Genomic DNA, 20,659 nt, shown 5'->3' on the forward strand with positions numbered 1-20,659 from the left:
AACTCTAATGTAAACATGCCATGCTACACACATTGCTCCTGGAAGAGGTTTCTCTGCTCAAATGTTTCCAATGGGTGCTTGTTTGAAAGAGCCCTGCCATCCTTGTCCTGCAGAGATGAAAATAACCCCAGATCCAAAACACCTTTCTGCGAAAAGGGATTGGAGAGTTCTCAAGAGGCCCTGTAATGTTGACCAGCAGAGCCCAGGTAGCATCCTACTAAACAAGTAATTGTATGAATCTCCGCCTTATACATTTTAGAAGATACCCATGAAACTAAAATCACTTGGACCACTATCAGCCCAGTTTCTTGTTACTTCCTTTGGCACACAGCTGCTGCTGCTTCAGATGCTGCTAATTTACAGAAAGATTGTCTGATCTTGGATACCTTTACATGCTTCATTTATCAGTAAGCCGAAATTGACTATTTCTGGAGAATTATGTGTTATCAGCCCCAGCACCATTCTGAACCCTAATTGGCTTGTCCTTTAAGTATTGCTGTTCTTAGCTCATTTGGCACATCACCCCTCTCAAATTGGCAAGGACTACGATCCATCCTACTACTGATCCACTGTGGTAATTGATATCTTAAAACCCATCCTATTTTACTTCACCGAGCACGATTATTTCATTTGTCCTCTTTCCTTCTGTGGTGGTTGTTCTCAATTACTCTTTAGGCGCCAAAGAGTGCAGTGAGATTCCTTCTATGTTTCACTTGTCCCACCGCCATCATCCTGTTAAGGCACTACAGACAACTTTGTTTGCATTGCCATCTGTACATAAAGCTATAGTAATTGCAGTCTCTTAAAAACACAGGGTAAATATTGGGGTAGTCTTTAAATACAGAGGTTTAAGATGACCAATAGTTGCTTGTACTGGTTATGTCTGTATTGCTTAGCAGGACGGGATTATCAGGTCAATATGCTCCTGCCATTGTAAAGTTTTCACAGCTTGGTAATATAATGTAAAGAATAAGTGGACATCTTGGTTATCAACCCTTCTCCAGTTTCTTCTGGGTTGGTATAACTAATGCACTTGGAATGGCACAGTTATCCACTATTTCTTTATTTTAATCTTGTTTGGAAGCCCAAAATAGCCCCGCCCCACCTTACTTTCTACATTTTAATAGCTTGAACCTGCTGTGTCTGCTTGTTGCAGTTTTCTGCAAGGTGTATAAAAGGAAGCAAGGCCCCCCTGGCGGTGATCACCATGAAAATGTAACAAGATGGGGTTTCAGGCAAGAAAATAGAATAAACTATGAGACACTGACAACATTTGGCAAGTCTTGCATGTACCCGTATTAGCTGGTGCATTTGCAAAGACACCTAAAAGATAAGATAAGGTGTGGTTTATACTCTGCATAGTGTGTTTGCTGCTGCAAATTCAGCCACAGCTTGGCCTTCACTTCACATTAATGTCATGTTTTTGGATAGGATGGTCTGGCATCAAGCTTCTAGAACCAGTAACTCTGCTGAACTGTTTTCTCCTGGAGCTGTGATATGCAGGGGTAAAGGTAAATCCAGTGCCTTTCTCCCTACACTGTTCCCGAATATCCATCTCCAGTCCCCTCTAAGTGGACAGAAATTATATATTAACAAGGAGCATATAAGCAGTTTAGAGCAAAGAGGATACCAAAGTTCCTACATAATGGGGGTTCTTGGACATTGTTCTGAGATTTAAATCAAGCCAGAATCTTAGGGACCCCTGGTCTATGGAGGTAGTCCTTTGGATGTGGGAGACGTAATGAGTCTTTTAATGCAAAGTTAGAACTCGTGCATCTACTCCAGACCTGTACCTATATACATACTGCACATTTAGAGTCACTTTGTAGAACCTTTTTTATGTTGAGGACATTGGTGCTGTAGTGTTGTTCTTGGCTAAACCTTTTTACATGAACACTTGAACTATACATGTTCTACAATTCTGCCTCATCAAACTTCAGGTACTTATGCTTCATGCTTGTACATCCAATCACCAGTGTTCTAGGTCTTGATGGCATCTTGAGATCCTAACCACTATTCATAGTTCTTGGGATTTATCACACAACTTCAGAAATATAATTTCAGTTTGTAACTTGAATAAATATTTAGTTTCTCCCTTACTTAGTTGACCTAGTTTTGTAACACCTATCTTATTTTACAGCACGGAGGAAGCTAGATCAAATAGAAAATGGCAACTGTGATAAGGAAGTGAGCAGCATGGGAAGTCGTTCCAGTTCGTCAGGTAACTTAGAATGCCGAAGTCTAATTTTTTTATTTCTCTCACCTTGACAGACAATAATGTTTTGATACTCATGAGCTTTGCAATCATTTTATCATTACATCTTTCAGTGCACTAGGTATTCAATTGGGCACAATGAGTCACAAGTGGTTGGAAAATTTCCATTGAGCATTTATGAAGTCCTCTAAATTGATAGTGCTGTTAACCAGCCCCTATTAGTATAGCACAGGTCAGGATCCTCAGGCTCATCAATCCAGTCATTTTATGCATTGTCTTAGTCTGCATGTTTTTTTTTTTAATGAATACTTGTACAACAAATGTTACAGTGATGTTATCAATGATGCTATAAAAGATGTCATGAGTGCTGTAATATTTGAGGCAATTAAGGGCATGGCAAGGCCACAGGCTATAGTTACCTTAGTGCACGAGTTGCAGTTATTTGAAATAAATCTAACTATAACTGGTGAATTTCTATAGTTTTGCGAGTTTAAAATGTGTTTCTAACTGTAACTCCCCTGTAACCTTTTTTTGAAAATTCTATTTCCTGAATATAACATCCCTGTAACCTTTGTTAGTGAATTTCCATTTTTTTTAAACGTAAAGTAATTTTAATTACTATATGTTAATCCAGCCACCTCTGCGTGACCTATAACCGGGTGCAGTGGAGGTTGGCTGCAGGGCCTGCAGCCAAACTCCTTTTTACCACTCAACCCTGTGCCATGCACAGCCTTTGGCCGTGTGCTGCGGGGGTTGGCCGCAGGGCATGGCCTGTGGCCAGGCCTTGCAGACACACACCTATAACCACCCAAACTTGCGCCACGCACAGCTGAAGGCCAACCCCCTATAATCACCCAACCCTGCATCACGCATGGCCAACAGCCAGGCCATCTGGCCAGCCCCCTATAGCTCCCCCTAAACTGGTGGTGAATAGCTTTCAGCAGCTTTTCACAAGAAAGACCCCACTCGTCATAGTCACTACATGAGATATTGCACACAAAAAAAGCAAGGATTCAAACACCTCGAACGAGGTTTACAGATAGGTTTTAAGGTGAATATGCAGGGGGAAAAAAGTCTTGTTTTGCCTTGTCCATGCACTAGAAATTTGGTTGATTAGTAGTTTACATAAATGGAGCTTCAACTTGAGCACCTACTTTTTGTATAGCTGTAAGTGCTTCCCTTTGAGGTTTAATTACTGTGAAATGAGCATTGTGCCAGAATGAATCCTGTCATACATATTTATCCAAGAAGAGGCCACCATTTTGTGCAAAATGTCTCCCCAACTGGAATACTTTCTATTGACTAATAGTAAGTGTTACCTCGTTGAGTAAATGTGTAGTGCATCTCCTACAGTACATAACAGCTGCGTAAAGGACTCTGAGGAAATGTCTTCAGTGACCTTGTGTTTCTGTCACTTTGCTAATGTGATTCTTCCTCGTGGGTTGTCTTCAGGTAACTTTACAAGGAGTAGCTGCAGAGAAAACACACTTGCATTGGGGACTGCAGGGGAGCCTGTAGGCCCCGCGATCCCAGCTGTCTGAGCTGGCATTAGTCCGGCAAGCAGGGAGCTGCTTTAAAAAGCATCTCCCTGCTTGCAGGAGCAATGTTTTCATCTCTTTTCCAGCACGCATGCCATCTGCTGCCGTCCCCCCTAATATATATTTAGCATATAGCCCCAGGGAGGTGGTAGTCCCTGGGGCTTCCATAAGCCCTAGGAGGTGGGCATCCTGTGCCCCCTCCTATTTTGCCCACAGTGCCCCTAGGACTTGGCCCACCCATTGGCACAATTAAAAGCAAGCACAGACGAGTGTGCTTGTTTTTTACGTTTTTTTAAAAAAATCACGGCGAAATACGCAAATATTCGTGTTTTTTGCTGTGATTTTCAAATAAAATGCTTTCTAGCTCAAGGTGTGGTGGGGGTGGGTCCCTGGGGGAATCTTTTTGACCAAGGCTAGGTGGTTAGGGTAATGGTACGCTGTTCCCTTTTCTTGTTTTTTTCTCTTTCTTTTTAGACTTGTCTGAAGCCAAGCTTCAAAATGGCTGTCACCACTTCCTTGTTGACGTGTTGTCAGCCAGTCAGATCTCTGCACAAGATTGGCAGTATTCACAAATTTGTCACAACTCAAGATATACAAATGAGGATTTCATTTAATATCTACAAAACTCCTGAACGGATTTATACAGAATAACAAAAAGAATCCTTTCTGGACTTAGAGCTACCTTCCTGCCAAATTTGGTGTAATTCCATCCAGCAGTTCAGGCTGTCTAAAATCTCTATAGGATTAATAAAGGGAAATTCACTTTTTTTTTTTTACCCCCCTTTTTGTCGGCTCTCACTTGACGAATCACCCCAAAACGTTTCATACAAAACAAGGTTCCAGAAAGTACTGTTTTGGAAAATGTAATAAAGATTCATCAAACACTGCCAAAGAGAGAGTGTGAGAAAGAGAGCGTGAGAGAGAGAGTGTGTGTGAGAGAGAGAGGTGCCTCGCCAATGTTGATCCAGATCTTTGTGTCTCAACAAACAAATCCTTAATTGGTCAAAAATTGAATCCTACGATCCACTGTGCTGCAAACAGATACCCTTATCAGATCTGTGTGATAACTGCATCAGGTGTCTTGGATTCAACATTCTCCGGTATCCGGTAAGTCTCCCAACATGGACAGGTCCTCTTAGAAATCTTCCTGGAAAGGGCAAAAAAAAAATCATAGTGAAGGTTTTCTTCCTAGAGAAGGAGGTCCTGCTATTTGGAAATGCTCAAAATTTCTGAAGCACTGCTCCCAGATGATGGGTTCTTCTTCATCTTCAGAGCCCATTCCTGTTATCCAAAAGGTGAAGGCAGAGTTTCTGTGTACTTAGAGATCAGATTGAGGCCTTCTGACTAGGTATGCTTGATATCTTGGCCCCGCAGCCCTCTGAGCTCTTCTCCAAGAGGAGGAGGGAGTACCATCCCAGGTGTTCAGTGCTTGCTGCGGCTTTGGTCCTGACTCCACTTGGCTTGGTATCACTTTCAAAGAAGCATGTGACACTTTGAGTTGGCCCATATGCCTTTAATGCTGTTTATGCCAGTGCCACCAACTGAGCTGCTTCTGAAACTTTTTAAATCTGCTGACATCATCCAAGTGCCAAAGCAAAAGGTTTGGCTATTTTTTGACAATAAACCTTTGGCTGAGCAATTTTCGGGGGGGGGGGGGGGCAGATTTGACCATGTAGGGATTTGTTTTGAATCAGACACTAATGTTTTGGTGGTGCCCAATAAGGATTACTGAGCAGATGAGCCAGATGCTAACAAGCATCGTTCTCCATATAATATAGATGCCTTCCTCTATTTGGACTTTTAATGCTTGTGGCCTATGTATTTCTCCATAGATAACATCCCTTATACTTCTGATCCTCTTTCAGAAATGTTTGTTCTTTTGCCTCTGTGGTAGGCAGAAAAAGAATTACCAGTACCCACTGAGGAACCAAAATCCAACATCCATGAGGGCATTCTGCAGCTGTTGTCATTTTTAGAACCCTTGTTCACTTTAATTCAAGCCCCTTTGGATCCCATTTTGGATGCCTGGGAGAAGCTCTATTTGGGCCCATCAGTCCAAACACAGAAATTAAAGTGCCATACACCAGTGCCCTCTGATCCAGATTTCTAGTCCTTCCACTCCTCACCAGGGTGTCTTGTGATGCAAGCATTATCTGCCAAATTGGACCTCATTGTCTTTGCTATAGCACCCTCAGAAAGAGAGTTGAATAAACTTTTTAAGGCTGGATTTGTGGTTAGAGTTTCTCGATTTGTGTCCACAACAGCTTCTAAGTGCAGACATGCATGAATGTGTTCCATGTACTTTTGGAAATATGTCCATACAATTCTCTTGGATTTGCACTTCATGAGTTGCTCTTTGGAAGGAAAGGTGGCTCCTTCCTAGAGTGCTTTAACATCTGCAGCGCCATTGTCCTCTCCCTTAGCTTGGCCTTTCATAAAACAGTTCCACCACCAGCACTGCAGCTTTTTGGACTTTTCCTGATGGTAACCCTGAACAAATGAAACCTTGGGAGCTGGTTCAGACTCCACAGCTGGCTATGTCTCCTTTAAGGGTAGATTTCGACCTAAGGGATGCCACTGACAGCAGCAACTCTAAGTCCTGCCATCTTACACTGGATTTGTCATCTCTAAACTGCTTTGATTTCTCCACCACCAGCTTCTCATAGTGGAGCATGTCACACTCTGTGTCTCTGTTTGGAAGATGATTATGACTGGGCGCTGAGTGCTCCACCCTATCCACAAGAGCTATGCAACTCCCCTCCTTTCCCTTCCCACAGAGTGCCCTCCATCTCTGGTTCTTGCCTTGCTGAGCAGAGGGTCTATAGAAGTGGTGCCTGTGGAGGGGAGGGGCATTTGATTTTACTTCTTGGTCTTCAAAAAGCCATCTTCAACCCATCCTGGATCTTCGCATCTTAAAAGTTTTCATTTAACAGGACAAGTTGCAAATGCTATAGGTGAACCAGCTTCTGCTGGCCCTCAATAACAAGACATTAGTTGGTGTTCATGAATCTCCAAGACACCAATGTTACCTTACTAATACTTGCTGCACACAGGTGTTACCCTAGTTTCACTGTGGGGAGCCAACACTTTGTTTGCAGCTATACCATTTTTAGTCTAACAACTGCTCTGGGAGTGTTCACCACTATGTTGGTTGTGGTGGTGGCAGCTTCACTCAGGTGGTAGGAGTCCATGTATTTCCATTCTTAAATGACTGACTTTTAATAGTAGGTTTTCTATGCTAGTCTCAGAACATCATCAATTCACTATGACCCTCATACGTGACTTGGACTTTACTTTTAACTCCCAGAAGTCCCATTTTATACCCATGCTGAGGGCGACCTTCATAGATGAAGTGTTGGACATGGCCTGCATGAAACCTTTCCTCGTAAGAGGGTTGCACACATTCCTGATGTGATTCTGATGTCAGGTTCAACCTGACTTTCTTCATTAATCAGATCAACTGTGTCCAGACCCCTACCTTTCAGATCCTGTGTAAAAGCCTTGAGGAGCCATCATCTCGCACATATGTCCCGAGGTGCTCACAATGGAGAGGCAACTATGATATGAAAATGATTAGTGGGGGACATGATTCCTGGCTAAGAGGCTAGGCTTAATCATTTTTTGACTTCTGTTACACTGATGCACAATTATATTTCATGATATTTATTAATTGTGCAGTAATTGTATCACTACAACCTGTCTTGCCTTTTGGATGTTCAAGTTGGGACCATCAGTGATAAAACTTGAGACTTTTGTGCTGGATGTTTTGCCCAATGTCTGTGGTAGTAGGTTGTTTTCTTCTGACTACATCAAGGATTTAAAAAGTTTATGTAGAGCAAATGTATAAATCTAGTCTGATGATCATGGTCATAGGTTTCAATCCCAGCAGGTCCATTCAACCTTTTACTCTGTTTATTATAAATATAAATATATATATATATATATATATATATATATATATATATATATATATATATATATATATATTTTGTAGGAAGTTAGCTCTGTATATACTATCTCAAAGTGAGAGATAGTGTGCACAGAGTCCAAGGGTTCCCCTTAGAGGTTGATAGTGGCAATAATAGATAATACTAATGCTCTATTTGTGGTAGTGTGGTCGAGCAGACATTCAAAGACTTAACTCCCGGCCAATAGATTTTTATATAGAATAATATTCTTTTCTTAATTTATTTTAGAACCACAAGATTCTGAATTCATGTAAGTACATAAATTGTAAGTTACTTGGCATAGGTAAATATGGAACTTTGAATTAAAACAGTAATGTAGACAGTTTTGGCAAAAATGGCAATAAGCTAGTTTAAAAGTGGACACAGTGCCAAACTCAACAGTTCCTTGGGTACAGGTTAGTTTATCGTGTAAGTAAAGCACTTACAGGTTCAGTCTCCGGGGCATAGGCAGCCCACCGTTGGGGGTTCAAGTCAACCCCAAACACCAAGCACCAGCAATACAGGGCCGGTCAGGTGCAGAGGTCAAAGTAGAGCCCAAATAACATAGGTGCCTATGGAGACCAGGGGTGCTCCGGTTCCAGTCTGCTAGCAGGTAAGTACCTGCGTCCTCGGGGAGCAGACCAGGGGGGTTTTGTAGAGCACTGGGAGGGTCACAAACGGGCACACAAAATACACCCTCAGCGGCACAGGGAGTGGCCGGGTGCATTGTGCAAAGTAGGTGTCGGGTTTTAGCTAGGAATCAATGAAGTGACCCGGGGGTCACTCTGGCGATGCAGGCAGGGCACCAGGGGGGCTTCTCGGGCTAGCCACTCACTGGGCAATGATGAGGGCCGCCTGCTGGTTACTCCTGCTCCGGTAGTTGGTTTCTCTCAGGTCTGGGGGCTGCGAGTGCAGTGCTTCTTCCAGACATCAGGTTCTTTGTTACCGGGCAGTTGCGGTCAGGGGGAGCCTCTGTATTCTCTCTGCAGGTGTGGCTGTGGGGGTGCAGGGAGGTCGTCTCAGGGTGTCCACTTCTTGGAGTCGCCTGGGGGTCCTCTTTGCATTGTTGGTTCTCCTGGACACGAGATGGGGGCATCTGGTGCAGAGTGTTGGGGACTCACGCTTCCGGAGTGAGGCTGTAGTCCCATTAAAGTTGGTTTCTTCTTGGTTGTTTGGACAGAGCCGCTGTCCTCAGGAGTTTCTTGGTCCTTTGGGTTGCAGGGCAGTCCTCTGAGTGGGCAGAGTTCGCTGGTCCCGCTGGATGCGTCACTGTTGCAGGTTCTTTGAGTCTGGAGACAGGCTGGTAGGGCTGGGACCAAGTCAGTTGTTGTCTCCGTCGTCTTTGCAGGGCTTTTCAGGTCAGCAGTCCTCCTTCTTGTTTCAGGTCGTCATGAATCTGGTTTCCTGGGTTCAGGGTCACCCCTAAATACTCAATTTAGGCACCCCTAAATACTCAATTTAGGGGTGTGTTTAGAGCTGTAGCCAATGGCTACTGTCCCTGAGACTACACCCTCCTTGTGCCTTCTCCCTGTGGGGAGGGGGCACATCCCTAGTATTATTGGGGGGAATCCTCAAGCTTAGGGGCTGTCCTGGCTGGAGGGTGACTCCTTCTTGTTTTTCTCATTATCTCCTCCGGACTTGCCTCCAAAAGTGGGGGCTGTGTCCAGGGGGCGGCATCTCCACTAGCTGGGGTGCCCTTTGGGGGGCTTGAGCCTTTGAGGCACACCACTAGGTGCTACAGTTCCTGCAGGGGGAGGTGTGAAGCAGGCTTTGTTCCTGGTCACAGAGTGCACAAAGGCACTCATCCCAGGTGGCCAGAAACCCATCTGGATGTGGCAGGCTGGCAGAAACTGGTCAGCCTAGCACTAGTAGTTGGGCTGGTATACAGGGGACATCTCTAAGATGCCCTCTGTGTGCATTTCCCAATAAATCCAACACTGGCATCAGTGTGGATTTATTGTCCTGAGAAGTTTGATACCAAGCTTCCCAGTATTCAGTGTAGCCATTCTGGAACTGTGGAGTTCGTGTTTGACAAACTCCCAGACCGTATACTCTTTGTGGCTACCCTGCACTTACAGTGTCTAAGAATTTGCTTAGACGCTGTAGGGGCATAGTGCTCATGCAGCTATGCCCTCACCTGTGGTATAGTGCACCCTGCCTTAGGGCTGTAAGGCCTGCTAGAGGGGTGACTTACCTATGCCACAGGCAGTGGGTTGTGGGCATGGCACTCTGAGGGGATTGCCATGTCGACTTAGTCTTTTTCTCCCCACCAGCACACACAAGCTGTGAGGCAGTGTGCATGTGCTGAGTGAGGGGTCCCCAGGGTGGCATAATACATGCTGCAGCCCTTAGAGACCTTCTCTGGCTACAGGGCCCTTGGTACCAGGGGTACCATTTACACAGGACTTATCTGTGTGCCAGGGCTGTGCCAATTGTGGAGACAAAGGTACAGTTTAGGGAAAGAACACTGGTGCTGGGGCCTGGTTAGCAGGGTCCCAGCACACTTTCAATCGTAACTAGCATCAACAAATCAACAAAAGGCAAAAAGTTAGGGGTTAACCATGCCAACAGTGGCATTTTCCTATATATATATATATATATATATATATATAAGTGTGTTGTGTCCAACAAAGTGCAAGAAGACTGCAGCTTGAAAAACAGTTCTGAAGTCACCTGCCTTCCAGTTAAAAGGACTTACCTTTCCCAGGCAGCAAGTTGGTGCATTCTGATGTATTCCCCGGCAAGATCTCTTGCCTACCTTCAGAGGCTGTTGGGTCTGCAGGCCATGTAGTACAAGGGCCTTCTTAGTGTAGAGTAGAAGTAGACCATAGAGGATGATTACCTGGGCAGTTCCATAACTCACTGCCAGATCTTGCCACGGAAATAGAAATAGCCGACCGTGTTTTCATCTGCAGTTGTTTTGACCTGATGGCTGATTTACAAAAGTAATATAACGTTGCATCTGTGAAACTCTGCTGGTTGCAAGGATATATCATGTTTGTTGATTGTTTAAAAACATACAATACCCAGAGCCACAGACTGAGCTGCAGATATGATTTTTCATTGTGTACCGACCATGCATCAATTCATATGGTGAAATCTAATGAAAGATAAACTAAACCTATGCATTTTTTAATTGTACCAAAGAGAATGATTTTAGGAGTAGTGGTTATTTGTACACCTCTGAATTTGGGATTACCCATAATATAATGTGATGCAGAGGGCGTTTTAAAATGTGCTTTTTTTTTTTTCCTTGCAAACTGGCTAAAATTTGGAAGCCAAAAATAAAGAGAAATTCTCTAATAAACAAATGTTCTACCATTCTGTTCCTACATTTCTCTCGATTAAAAACATTAGCCCTCGTACGTAGGTGATCCTTTTGCCTGTGACTGGAAAGGCCCCAGAAGACACACCAAGGAAATATCAAGATGTTTTTCCAATTTTCTAAAATTTGTCAAAGCAAATGTCTGTACTATTCAGTGTCTGAGTCAGCCAGTAACCAGGGATCCTCCCAAGCCCGAACATTTCTATAAACCTTGAAACCCAGGGGAATCCATGGTGTGTGACTTGTATGGATTCCACTTGTTTTTCTACCCAGAAAGCTCTGCCACCATCAAAGCACAGGTCAAAAAAGATTATTGTTTCCACATTTATGTGACAGAAAACTCAGTAATTATAGCCATTGGTCGAGGTCTTACTACCCTTCATTCCCATACCAATCCAGTCTGAAATACTGCCTCCTATGAGTGGATGGATCTAGTACACATCATAAGAATGGATCAGAACTGTAATCACTGACACCAGCAACTTTAAATGGTCTGATTCTTGTTGCAGATAATAGGCCCCCAGACACAAGTGGGGTACTGTTTTTTATCAGAAGCATGGGAACACTGGCTTGCAAGAATCTGTGGAGATGATCTTCATAGGGTACTGAGTTTCTAAGTAGGTTGTGATCAAACAAGGGGAGACGCTTGGTGGAAGCTTGTTTCATGTATTACATTACTAACCCCCTCACACACATTCCATAAAAAAAAAAAACATTCTTTAGTAAATTAATTTCTTGATCTGAGCTCTTTTTAAAAAAGCTGAGAACCTATACAGGGAGTGCAGAATTATTAGGCAAATGAGTATTTTGACCACATCATCCTCTTTATGCATGTTGTCTTACTCCAAGCTGTATAGGCTCGAAAGCCTACTACCAATTAAGCATATTAGGTGATGTGCATCTCTGTAATGAGAAGGGGTGTGGTCTAATGACATCAACACCCTATATCAGGTGTGCATAATTATTAGGCAACTTCCTTTCCTTTGGCAAAATGGGTCAAAAGAAGGACTTGACAGGCTCAGAAAAGTCAGAAATAGTGAGATATCTTGCAGAGGGATGCAGCACTCTTAAAATTGCAAAGCTTCTGAAGCGTGATCATCGAACAATCAAGCGTTTCATTCAAAATAGTCAACAGGGTCGCAAGAAGCGTGTGGAAAAACCAAGGCGCAAAATAACTGCCCATGAACTGAGAAAAGTCAAGCGTGCAGCTGCCACGATGGCACTTGCCACCAGTTTGGCCATATTTCAGAGCTGCAACATCACTGGAGTGCCCAAAAGCACAAGGTGTGCAATACTCAGAGACATGGCCAAGGTAAGAAAGGCTGAAAGACGACCACCACTGAACAAGACACACAAGCTGAAACGTCAAGACTGGGCCAAGAAATATCTCAAGACTGATTTTTCTAAGGTTTTATGGACTGATGAAATGAGAGTGAGTCTTGATGGGCCAGATGGATGGGCCCGTGGCTGGATTGGTAAAGGGCAGAGAGCTCCAGTCCGACTCAGACGCCAGCAAGGTGGAGGTGGAGTACTGGTTTGGGCTGGTATCATCAAAGATGAGCTTGTGGGGCCTTTTCGGGTTGAGGATGGAGTCAAGCTCAACTCCCAGTCCTACTGCCAGTTCCTGGAAGACACCTTCTTCAAGCAGTGGTACAGGAAGAAGTCTGCATCCTTCAAGAAAAACATGATTTTCATGCAGGACAATGCTCCATCACACGCGTCCAAGTACTCCACAGCGTGGCTGGCAAGAAAGGGTATAAAAGAAGGAAATCTAATGACATGGCCTCCTTGTTCACCTGATCTGAACCCCATTGAGAACCTGTGGTCCATCATCAAATGTGAGATTTACAAGGAGGGAAAACAGTACACCTCTCTGAACAGTGTCTGGGAGGCTGTGGTTGCTGCTGCACGCAATGTTGATGGTGAACAGATCAAAACACTGACAGAATCCATGGATGGCAGGCTTTTGAGTGTCCTTGCAAAGAAAGGTGGCTATATTGGTCACTGATTTGTTTTTGTTTTGTTTTTGAATGTCAGAAATGTATATTTGTGAATGTTGAGATGTTATATTGGTTTCACTGGTAATGATAAATAATTGAAATGGGTATATATTTTTTTTTGTTAAGTTGCCTAATAATTATGCACAGTGATAGTCACCTGCACACACAGATATCCCCCTAACATAGCTAAAACTAAAAACAAACTAAAACTACTTCCAAAAATATTCAGTTTTGATATTAATGAGTTTTTTGGGTTCATTGAGAACATGGTTGTTGTTCAATAATAAAATTAATCCTCAAAAATACAACTTGCCTAATAATTCTGCACTCCCTGTATATGCGTAGCTTATTATAATTTGGGAATAACAATCTTTGGGGCTGCTCCTGACAATAGGAGTTATCAGGAGTGTGCGAGTCGAAGTAGCATCATTTGACAGCTGTGCACCCATTCCCCTCATTGAAGCCCCAGGATCACCAGAAGCAATCAGTGATTTTCCCCACCTAAGATTCACATAATGGACTCGCTGCAACCTGTTACACACTCCTTCTCAGTCAGCATCCTCCCTGTTCCCTAAAAAAAACAACCTAGTTATTGCAGAGCTGCAGGATGTGGTCTCACCTGCACTCTGTCCCCCTACCCCAGAGCTACCATCCTCAACATCAACTGGTGGTCATGGTAGGGCACACAGCAAATTGCAGCCTTCCTCTTTACATTTCCTGCTCTAGATGTTCTACCCAGGGACATCCTTGATCAGGTGATGGGAATGTGTATTTCCACCCATGCGTAGCAATTGGAAATGGTACGAACCTCAAACTTCATAGCCAAAACTTGTCCCATTCCACAAACTATGTGTGTGTGGAAAATAAAATTCACAATCAGCTGTCTGAGATGCTGCCAGCTATTCTTCATCACCATATATGACATAAATAGGAAATGTCTGCATAACTGGACTTAAGCCTATTTACTTTCACATCCTTTTCTGTCTACAGTGGGTCTTAATCCTTAAGTAATGACGATTACTGTAACTGGTTGATTACTTTTCTGGTCTGGCCTGTTAGGTTGTGCTTCAATAGATGCTGTGTTCACAGATGTTTCCTTCAGGGCTTATATGTGAGCCAGTATTGGAGCTTTATTTTGTTATTTTTAAATTGAGATACTGTTACATTTGTATTGAGAGCTTAGGGTGAGGTGAGGCCTCCTTGTGCAAAAAGCCAGTTAGATGCCGCACTCAGTGCAAGATTAACCATGTTCATTGCCTGGACTACTTAGGTGTCTCCATGCTCATGTTCACCACGTGGATTGTTCTACAAGCTGTGGGAGCGTCAGACAGGAAGGGCAGTGGCAGGACTGCACAGTTCAGTGGTGGACAAAGGATGTCCGGCTTGCGTTTCCTTCATTATGTGATTTTCATGAGAGGAGCATGGGAAAACTGTGTAAACTCTCCTTTCAAGATAATGGGATGTCTAAAGAATTCTGAGGTTCCGTATCCGAGATGAAGTAAAACCATTTCTTTTACATCAGTTTCTGTTTGAATCATTATATGTAGGCATTCACAAATGATAAATGCATTGAAACACATTAATTTTCTTGGCTTTTCGTAGCAGCCTTCGATGCCCTGTTACCAGTTTAGCCCTGTTTATTGCATCTTGCATTTTCGACTTTCAAATTTACATCTGGATATTCTTAGCTTTTCCTTTCCCCTGGTGTCAGGAGGAGTGTGGGGCTTTGCTAGTAACGTCTGTAATTATATTTATCTTTAATCAGGAGCCATAAGATTGTGAAAAAAAAATATTTGGTTCTCTTACTTTTTTTTCCTTCTAACTGTATCCCTGTTAAAGTGATACCTGGTACCTTTCATGTGATCTTTAAAGTGTTGGATGTCTCCATGGTTACGAAGAGGAGGGTTGCCCTTACCTTGAGCAATCAAGAGAGGACTTCCCATTGTTTCGTTCTTGAGAGATACTGGATTAATTTGAATCTTGTTTGGCTTTTGTTAGCTACAAAAGCAAATAGCATCCTAAAGCCTTAGAAAGCCAGCTACTTTCTTCATATTGATCACAATTTACCTTCACAGTCATTCAGGATTGAAAGAAATCTAATGACTGATTAGTGTAAGAGCTCATTTGCCTGGTCTAATGTGTAATGACTGATGACAGGAGAATTAAGTGATAGAAGAGCTGCTTTACTAACCTTTGTGTTGCTTGAGCTTCATTTTGCCTTAGCCCAACCTGAATATTTGAAGAGAATTACATTTTCATTTGCAGCATATGCTCTTTAGAGCCATCGCTGAGGGTTATTTGTTCCAAAGTGTTCCAAAATGTGCATGAAAATGTTTTGAATTCATCAAACCCACGTGGATTGACCTGCCTGTGCCAAACCAAATTCTTTTTGTATTACCTGCATGTACAAGAGAATAAATCTAGATGTTTTAGTGTCCCTTATTGCAGCAGCAACAATATGTCTTTACCAGATATCTTTGCTGTTACGTGGGTGCTTGTATAATAAGGGCCACCCCATTCATAGCTTTCTCTGCCATACGAATTGTGTGGTGGACTACCTTTACTCCGGGATAACACTCAGTCCCAGGGTGCTAATGGAAAGCCTGCTTTGTCTCTAAAAGGGACAGGTAGAGCCGACACTGAATGCAAAAGAGAATGTTCATTGTAGTTTAAAGGTGGCTCTTCTGCCTGAAAACGTCCATGCTTTATAGAAAACAATTAACATCTCTCAATCTCCCATAAGGTTTGTACTCCTGTTTTCTAGGTGGAATGAAGGACAAACCTTTCCATCCGTCATTCTCACCCACCTTTGAAAACTTCAGTTGCCATTATTTGTAAAGATTTATTGTAATTGTATTTATATAGCGCTTACTACCCCTGACGAGGCGTCGAAGCGCTTTTCGGTGAGTAGCACGCTACTCTGGAACTCAACAAGAATTAGTGATGGATAGTATCGGGAAATAATGAGTACAGTTTTAGTATTATTACCAGATAATTTGAGCCGCGGATATGAGAGTTTGTTAGTTAGATTGACTGGAGTAATGGAGGGGTGGAGGAGGAAAGAAATCCAGAAGTGTTAATTGGGAGTATATCCTTCATTTACTCAACCCAAAGGCTTGGGATGAGTAAAGGGGGATGGAGGAGGGAAGAGTATGTGGAAGGGTTAAGGAGAGCATAGTAGCAGGGTGAGATAAATGCGGGAGAATTTAGTAGGGTTGTGTGGGAGGTCACGGTAGTAGAGTGAGGTTTGGTGAGTTAGATGTGGAAGCGGAGGGAAGAGCTTAGGCAGAGTTATTTAGGAGATGAAAGTAGTAGAAAGGATTTGGGACGAGTCAGAGTGAGAATGGAGGATAGTTTGATAGAGACATGACATATGATGATGGGTAGATAAGTGTGAAAAGATGAGAGCAGGAATTCATAGATATTTAGTATAACAACCCACCCAGGAGCCATGCAATGACCCACGAACATGACAAGCACAGAAACAACATATACACATACATACATATATATATATATATGTTCGATGGCATGTGTAGCTGCAGATACACATGCTTTGCACATCCCGCCATCTAGTGTTGGGCTCGGAGTGTTACAAGTTGTTTTTCTTCGAAGAAGTCTTTTTGAGTCACGAGATCGAGGGACTCCTTCCCTTTCGGCTCCATTGCGCATGGGCGTTGACTCCATCTTAGATTGTTTTCTTTCCGCCATCGTGTTCGGACGTGTTCCTTTTCGCTCCGCGCTTCGGTTCGGAAAGTTAGTGAAAATCTCGGAAATTTCGACGGTATTGTTTACGTTCGGTATTGGCTTAGTTACAACAGATTGAGACCGAATTTTGAAGAGCTCCGGCGGCCTTTCGGGGTTTTCGATTTCCCCGGCAGGGCCTGGTCGGCCCGAGCACGTGTCTTCAAGGCTAATGGAACGGACCCCATTCCGCTTCTGCCCCGAATGTCACAACAAGTATCCTTGTACAGATCAGCATCTGGTCTGTAATTTGTGTTTGTCTCCAGAACACAAGGAGGATACTTGTGAGGCCTGTCGAGCGTTTCGGTCCGGAAAGACCTTAAGGGACTGAAGAGCAAGAAGACTACAGATGGCGTTGGTGCCAACAGGACAAAAACACATGGAGGAAGAAGAGGAAGCCTTCTCCATCGAGGATTCGGACTCGGAAGAGGTCGATCCTGAACAGACGCCGAAAACCGTGAGTAAGACGTCGATACACAAAACTCAAGCAAAGACCACAAAGGCCCAGGGGACGCCACCGCCGGCAGGCCATGGCTTAACCCGAAAAATAGGTGACCGAGCATCAGCACCGAAAAAGGGCATGCATGTGTCAAAGTCATCTGACTCCGGTCGAGATACCGGCACAGAGCAGACTCGACCCCGAGACACCGGTTCAGAGCAATCTCGGCACCGAGAGAGCGGCACCGAAGCAAGTCGGCACCGAGAGATCACTACGCCGAAGAGCAAAAAAGTGTCGTCGGAACCGAAAAAGGCAGCCGAAAAGGTTTCGGTACCGAAACATCCGGCCTCGGAACCGAAAACAAGTTCCTACACAGAGGGACAAGGCCTGTCCTCACAAATGCAAACACATAGATTTGGACAGGAGCTAGAGACAATGGAGCCAGATTACACACAAAGAAGGCTCCACATTTAAAAGGAGACAGGGAAGATCAGTACTCTCCCTCCAATAAGAATGAAACGGAAACTTGCCTTCCAAGAAAAAGACAAGCAGCCACAGGCAAAAGTGGCAAGACAAGTAACCCCACCACCATCTCCACAACGCTCACCACAACCATCACCGGTAGCCACTCCACCAATGATGCAGTCCCCAACTCATACAGGGATGAGTCAGGATGATCCAGACGCGTGGGATCTTTATGATGCACCAGTGTCAGATAACAGTCCCGACTGTTATCCAGCTAGACCGTCACCACCTGAGGACTCTACCGCCTACACACAGGTGGTGTCAAGAGCAGCGGCGTTTCATAATGTCAGCCTGCATGTAGAGCCAATTGAAGACGACTTTCTATTTAACACACTGTCGTCCACACATAACCAGTACCAGAGCCACCCCATGCTACCTGGAATGCTAGAGCCTGTCAAAGGAAGGGCCATAACTCCAAGGGTGGAGAAAAAATATAAACCGCCACCAACAGACCCTGTGTACATCACACAACAGTTAACACCAGACTCAGTGGTAGTAGGTGCAGCACGCAAGAGGGCGAACTCGCACACCTCTGGAGATGCACCACATCCAGACAAAGAGAGTCGTAAGTTCGCGGCTGGGAAAAGAGTGGCGGCACAAGCAGCCAACCAATGGCGCATTGCCAACTCACAGGCATTGTTGGCAAGATATCACAGGGCTCATTGGGACGAAATGCAACATTTTATAGAACATTTGCCCAAGGAGTTCCAAAAATGAGCGCAACAAGTGGTGGAGGAAGGACAGATTATCTCGAACAATCAGATACGGTCAGCAATGGATGCAGCAGACACAGCTGCTAGGACTGTCAATACAGCAGTAACAATACGGAGACATGCATGGCTGCGTACATCTGGATTCAAGCCGGAAATACAACAAGCCGTGCTGAATATGCCATTTAACGGACAGCAGTTGTTTGGGCCGGAGGTGGACACTGCTATCGAAAAACTTTAAAAAGACACTGATACGGCCAAAGCCATGGGCGCACTCTACTCCCCACAGAGCAGAGGCACATTTCGAAAATCACAGTTTCGAGGGGTGTTTCGAGGACAAAGCATTGAACCCACAACCTCACAAACAAGGCCCACTTATCTGAGCCAATACCAGCGGGGAACTTTTCGGGGACAATATAGAGGGGGACAGTTCCCAAAGACTAGAGGGAAGTTCCAAAGTCCCAAAACTCCACAAAATAAACAGTGACTTCCATGTCACAAATCCCCAACACATAATACCAGTGGGGGGGGAGACTAACCAAGTTCTACAAAAACTGGGAGGAAATAACAACAGACACGTGGGTCCTAGCCATTATCCAGCATGGTTATTGCATAGAATTTCTAGGATTCCCTCCAAATGTCCCACCGAAAACACACAACATGTCAAAACAACACATAGATCTTCTACAACTAGAAGTTCAAGCATTGTTGCAAAAAGATGCAATAGAGTTGGTACCGATTCATCAAAGAGGAAGAGGAGTTTACTCACTGTACTTTCTCATACCCAAAAAAGACAAAACTCTAAGTCCTATATTAGATCTCAGAACATTAAATATCTACATCAAATCAGATCACTTTCACATGGTGACACTGCAGGACGTAATCCCATTGCTCAAACAACAAGACTACATGACAACAATAGGCTTAAAGGATGCGTACTTCCATATACCGATACATCCTTCACACAGAAAGTACTTAAGGTTTGTATTCCAAGGGGTACATTACCAATTCAAAGTGTTGCCATTTGGGATAACAACTGCACCAAAAGTTTTTACAAAATGCCTGGCAGTAGTGGCTGCTCATATCAGAAAACAGCAAATACATGTGTTCCCGTACCTAGACGATAGGTTAATAAAAACTAACACGTAGGAACGGTGCTCACAACACACAAAGTATGTCATAGAAACCCTTCACAAACTAGGTTTCTCACTCAACTACAAGTCACACCTTCAGCCGTGTCAAATACAACAATACTTAGGAGCGACAATCAACACAACAGGGATTGCCACTCCAAGTCCACAAAGGGTACAGGCATTTCACAATGTAATACAGGCCATGCACCCAAAACAAAAGATACAAGTCAAAATAAGGATGAAACTACTAGGCATGATGTCCTCATGCATAGCCATTGTCCCAAACGCAAGATTGCACATGCGGCCCTTACAACAGTGCCTAGCATCACAATGGTCACAGGCACAGGGTCAACTTCAAGATCTAGTGTTGATAGACCGCCAAACATACACCTCGCTTCAATGGTGGAACACTATAAATTTAAACAAAGGGCGGCCTTTCCAAGACCCAGTGCCTCATTACGTAATAACAACGGATGCCTCCATGATAGGGTGGGGAGCACACCTCAACCAACACAGCATCCAAGGACAATGGGACACTCAACAGAGACAGTTTCACATAAATCACTTAGAATTACTGGCAGTATTTATAGCGTTGTAAGCTTTTCAACCTATAATAATCCACAAACACATTCTTGTCAAAACAGACAACATGACAACGATGTATTATCTGAACAAACAGGGAGGAACACACTCAACACAGTTGTGTCTCCTGGCACAGAAAATTTGGCATTGGGCGATTCACAACCACATTCGCCTAATAGCGCAGTTCATTCCAGGAATTCAGAACCAGTTAGCAGACAATCTCTCTCGGGATCACCAACAGATCCACGAATGAGAGATTCAACCCCAAATACTAAACACTTACTTCCAAAGATGGGGAACACCACAAATAGATCTATTTGCAACAAAAGAAAACGCAAAATGCCAAAACTTTGCATCCAGGTACCCACAAGATCAGTCTCAGGGCAATGCGTTATGGATGAGTTGGTCAGGGATATTTGCATACGCTTTTCCCCCTCTCCCACTCCTTCCATATCTAGTAAACAAATTGAGTCAAAACAAACTCAAACTCATACTAATAGC

General features: G+C 43.8%; 1 protein-coding gene across 6 annotated transcripts in view; it reads left to right on the forward strand.

Moving 5' to 3' along the window:
• Positions 1-20,659, forward strand: part of CCDC186 (coiled-coil domain containing 186) — a 608,776-nt gene that overhangs the window by 397,048 nt on the left and 191,069 nt on the right. For all 6 annotated transcript variants that reach the window (XM_069239313.1, XM_069239317.1, XM_069239318.1 and 3 more), the window contains exon 13: positions 2,141-2,221. In XM_069239313.1, coding sequence (XP_069095414.1) covers positions 2,141-2,221 — 81 coding nt within the window. The remainder of the gene's footprint in view (positions 1-2,140; positions 2,222-20,659) is intronic.

This window comes from Pleurodeles waltl, chromosome 6 (assembly GCF_031143425.1).
Source record: "Pleurodeles waltl isolate 20211129_DDA chromosome 6, aPleWal1.hap1.20221129, whole genome shotgun sequence".
Taxonomy (NCBI): domain Eukaryota; kingdom Metazoa; phylum Chordata; class Amphibia; order Caudata; family Salamandridae; genus Pleurodeles; species Pleurodeles waltl.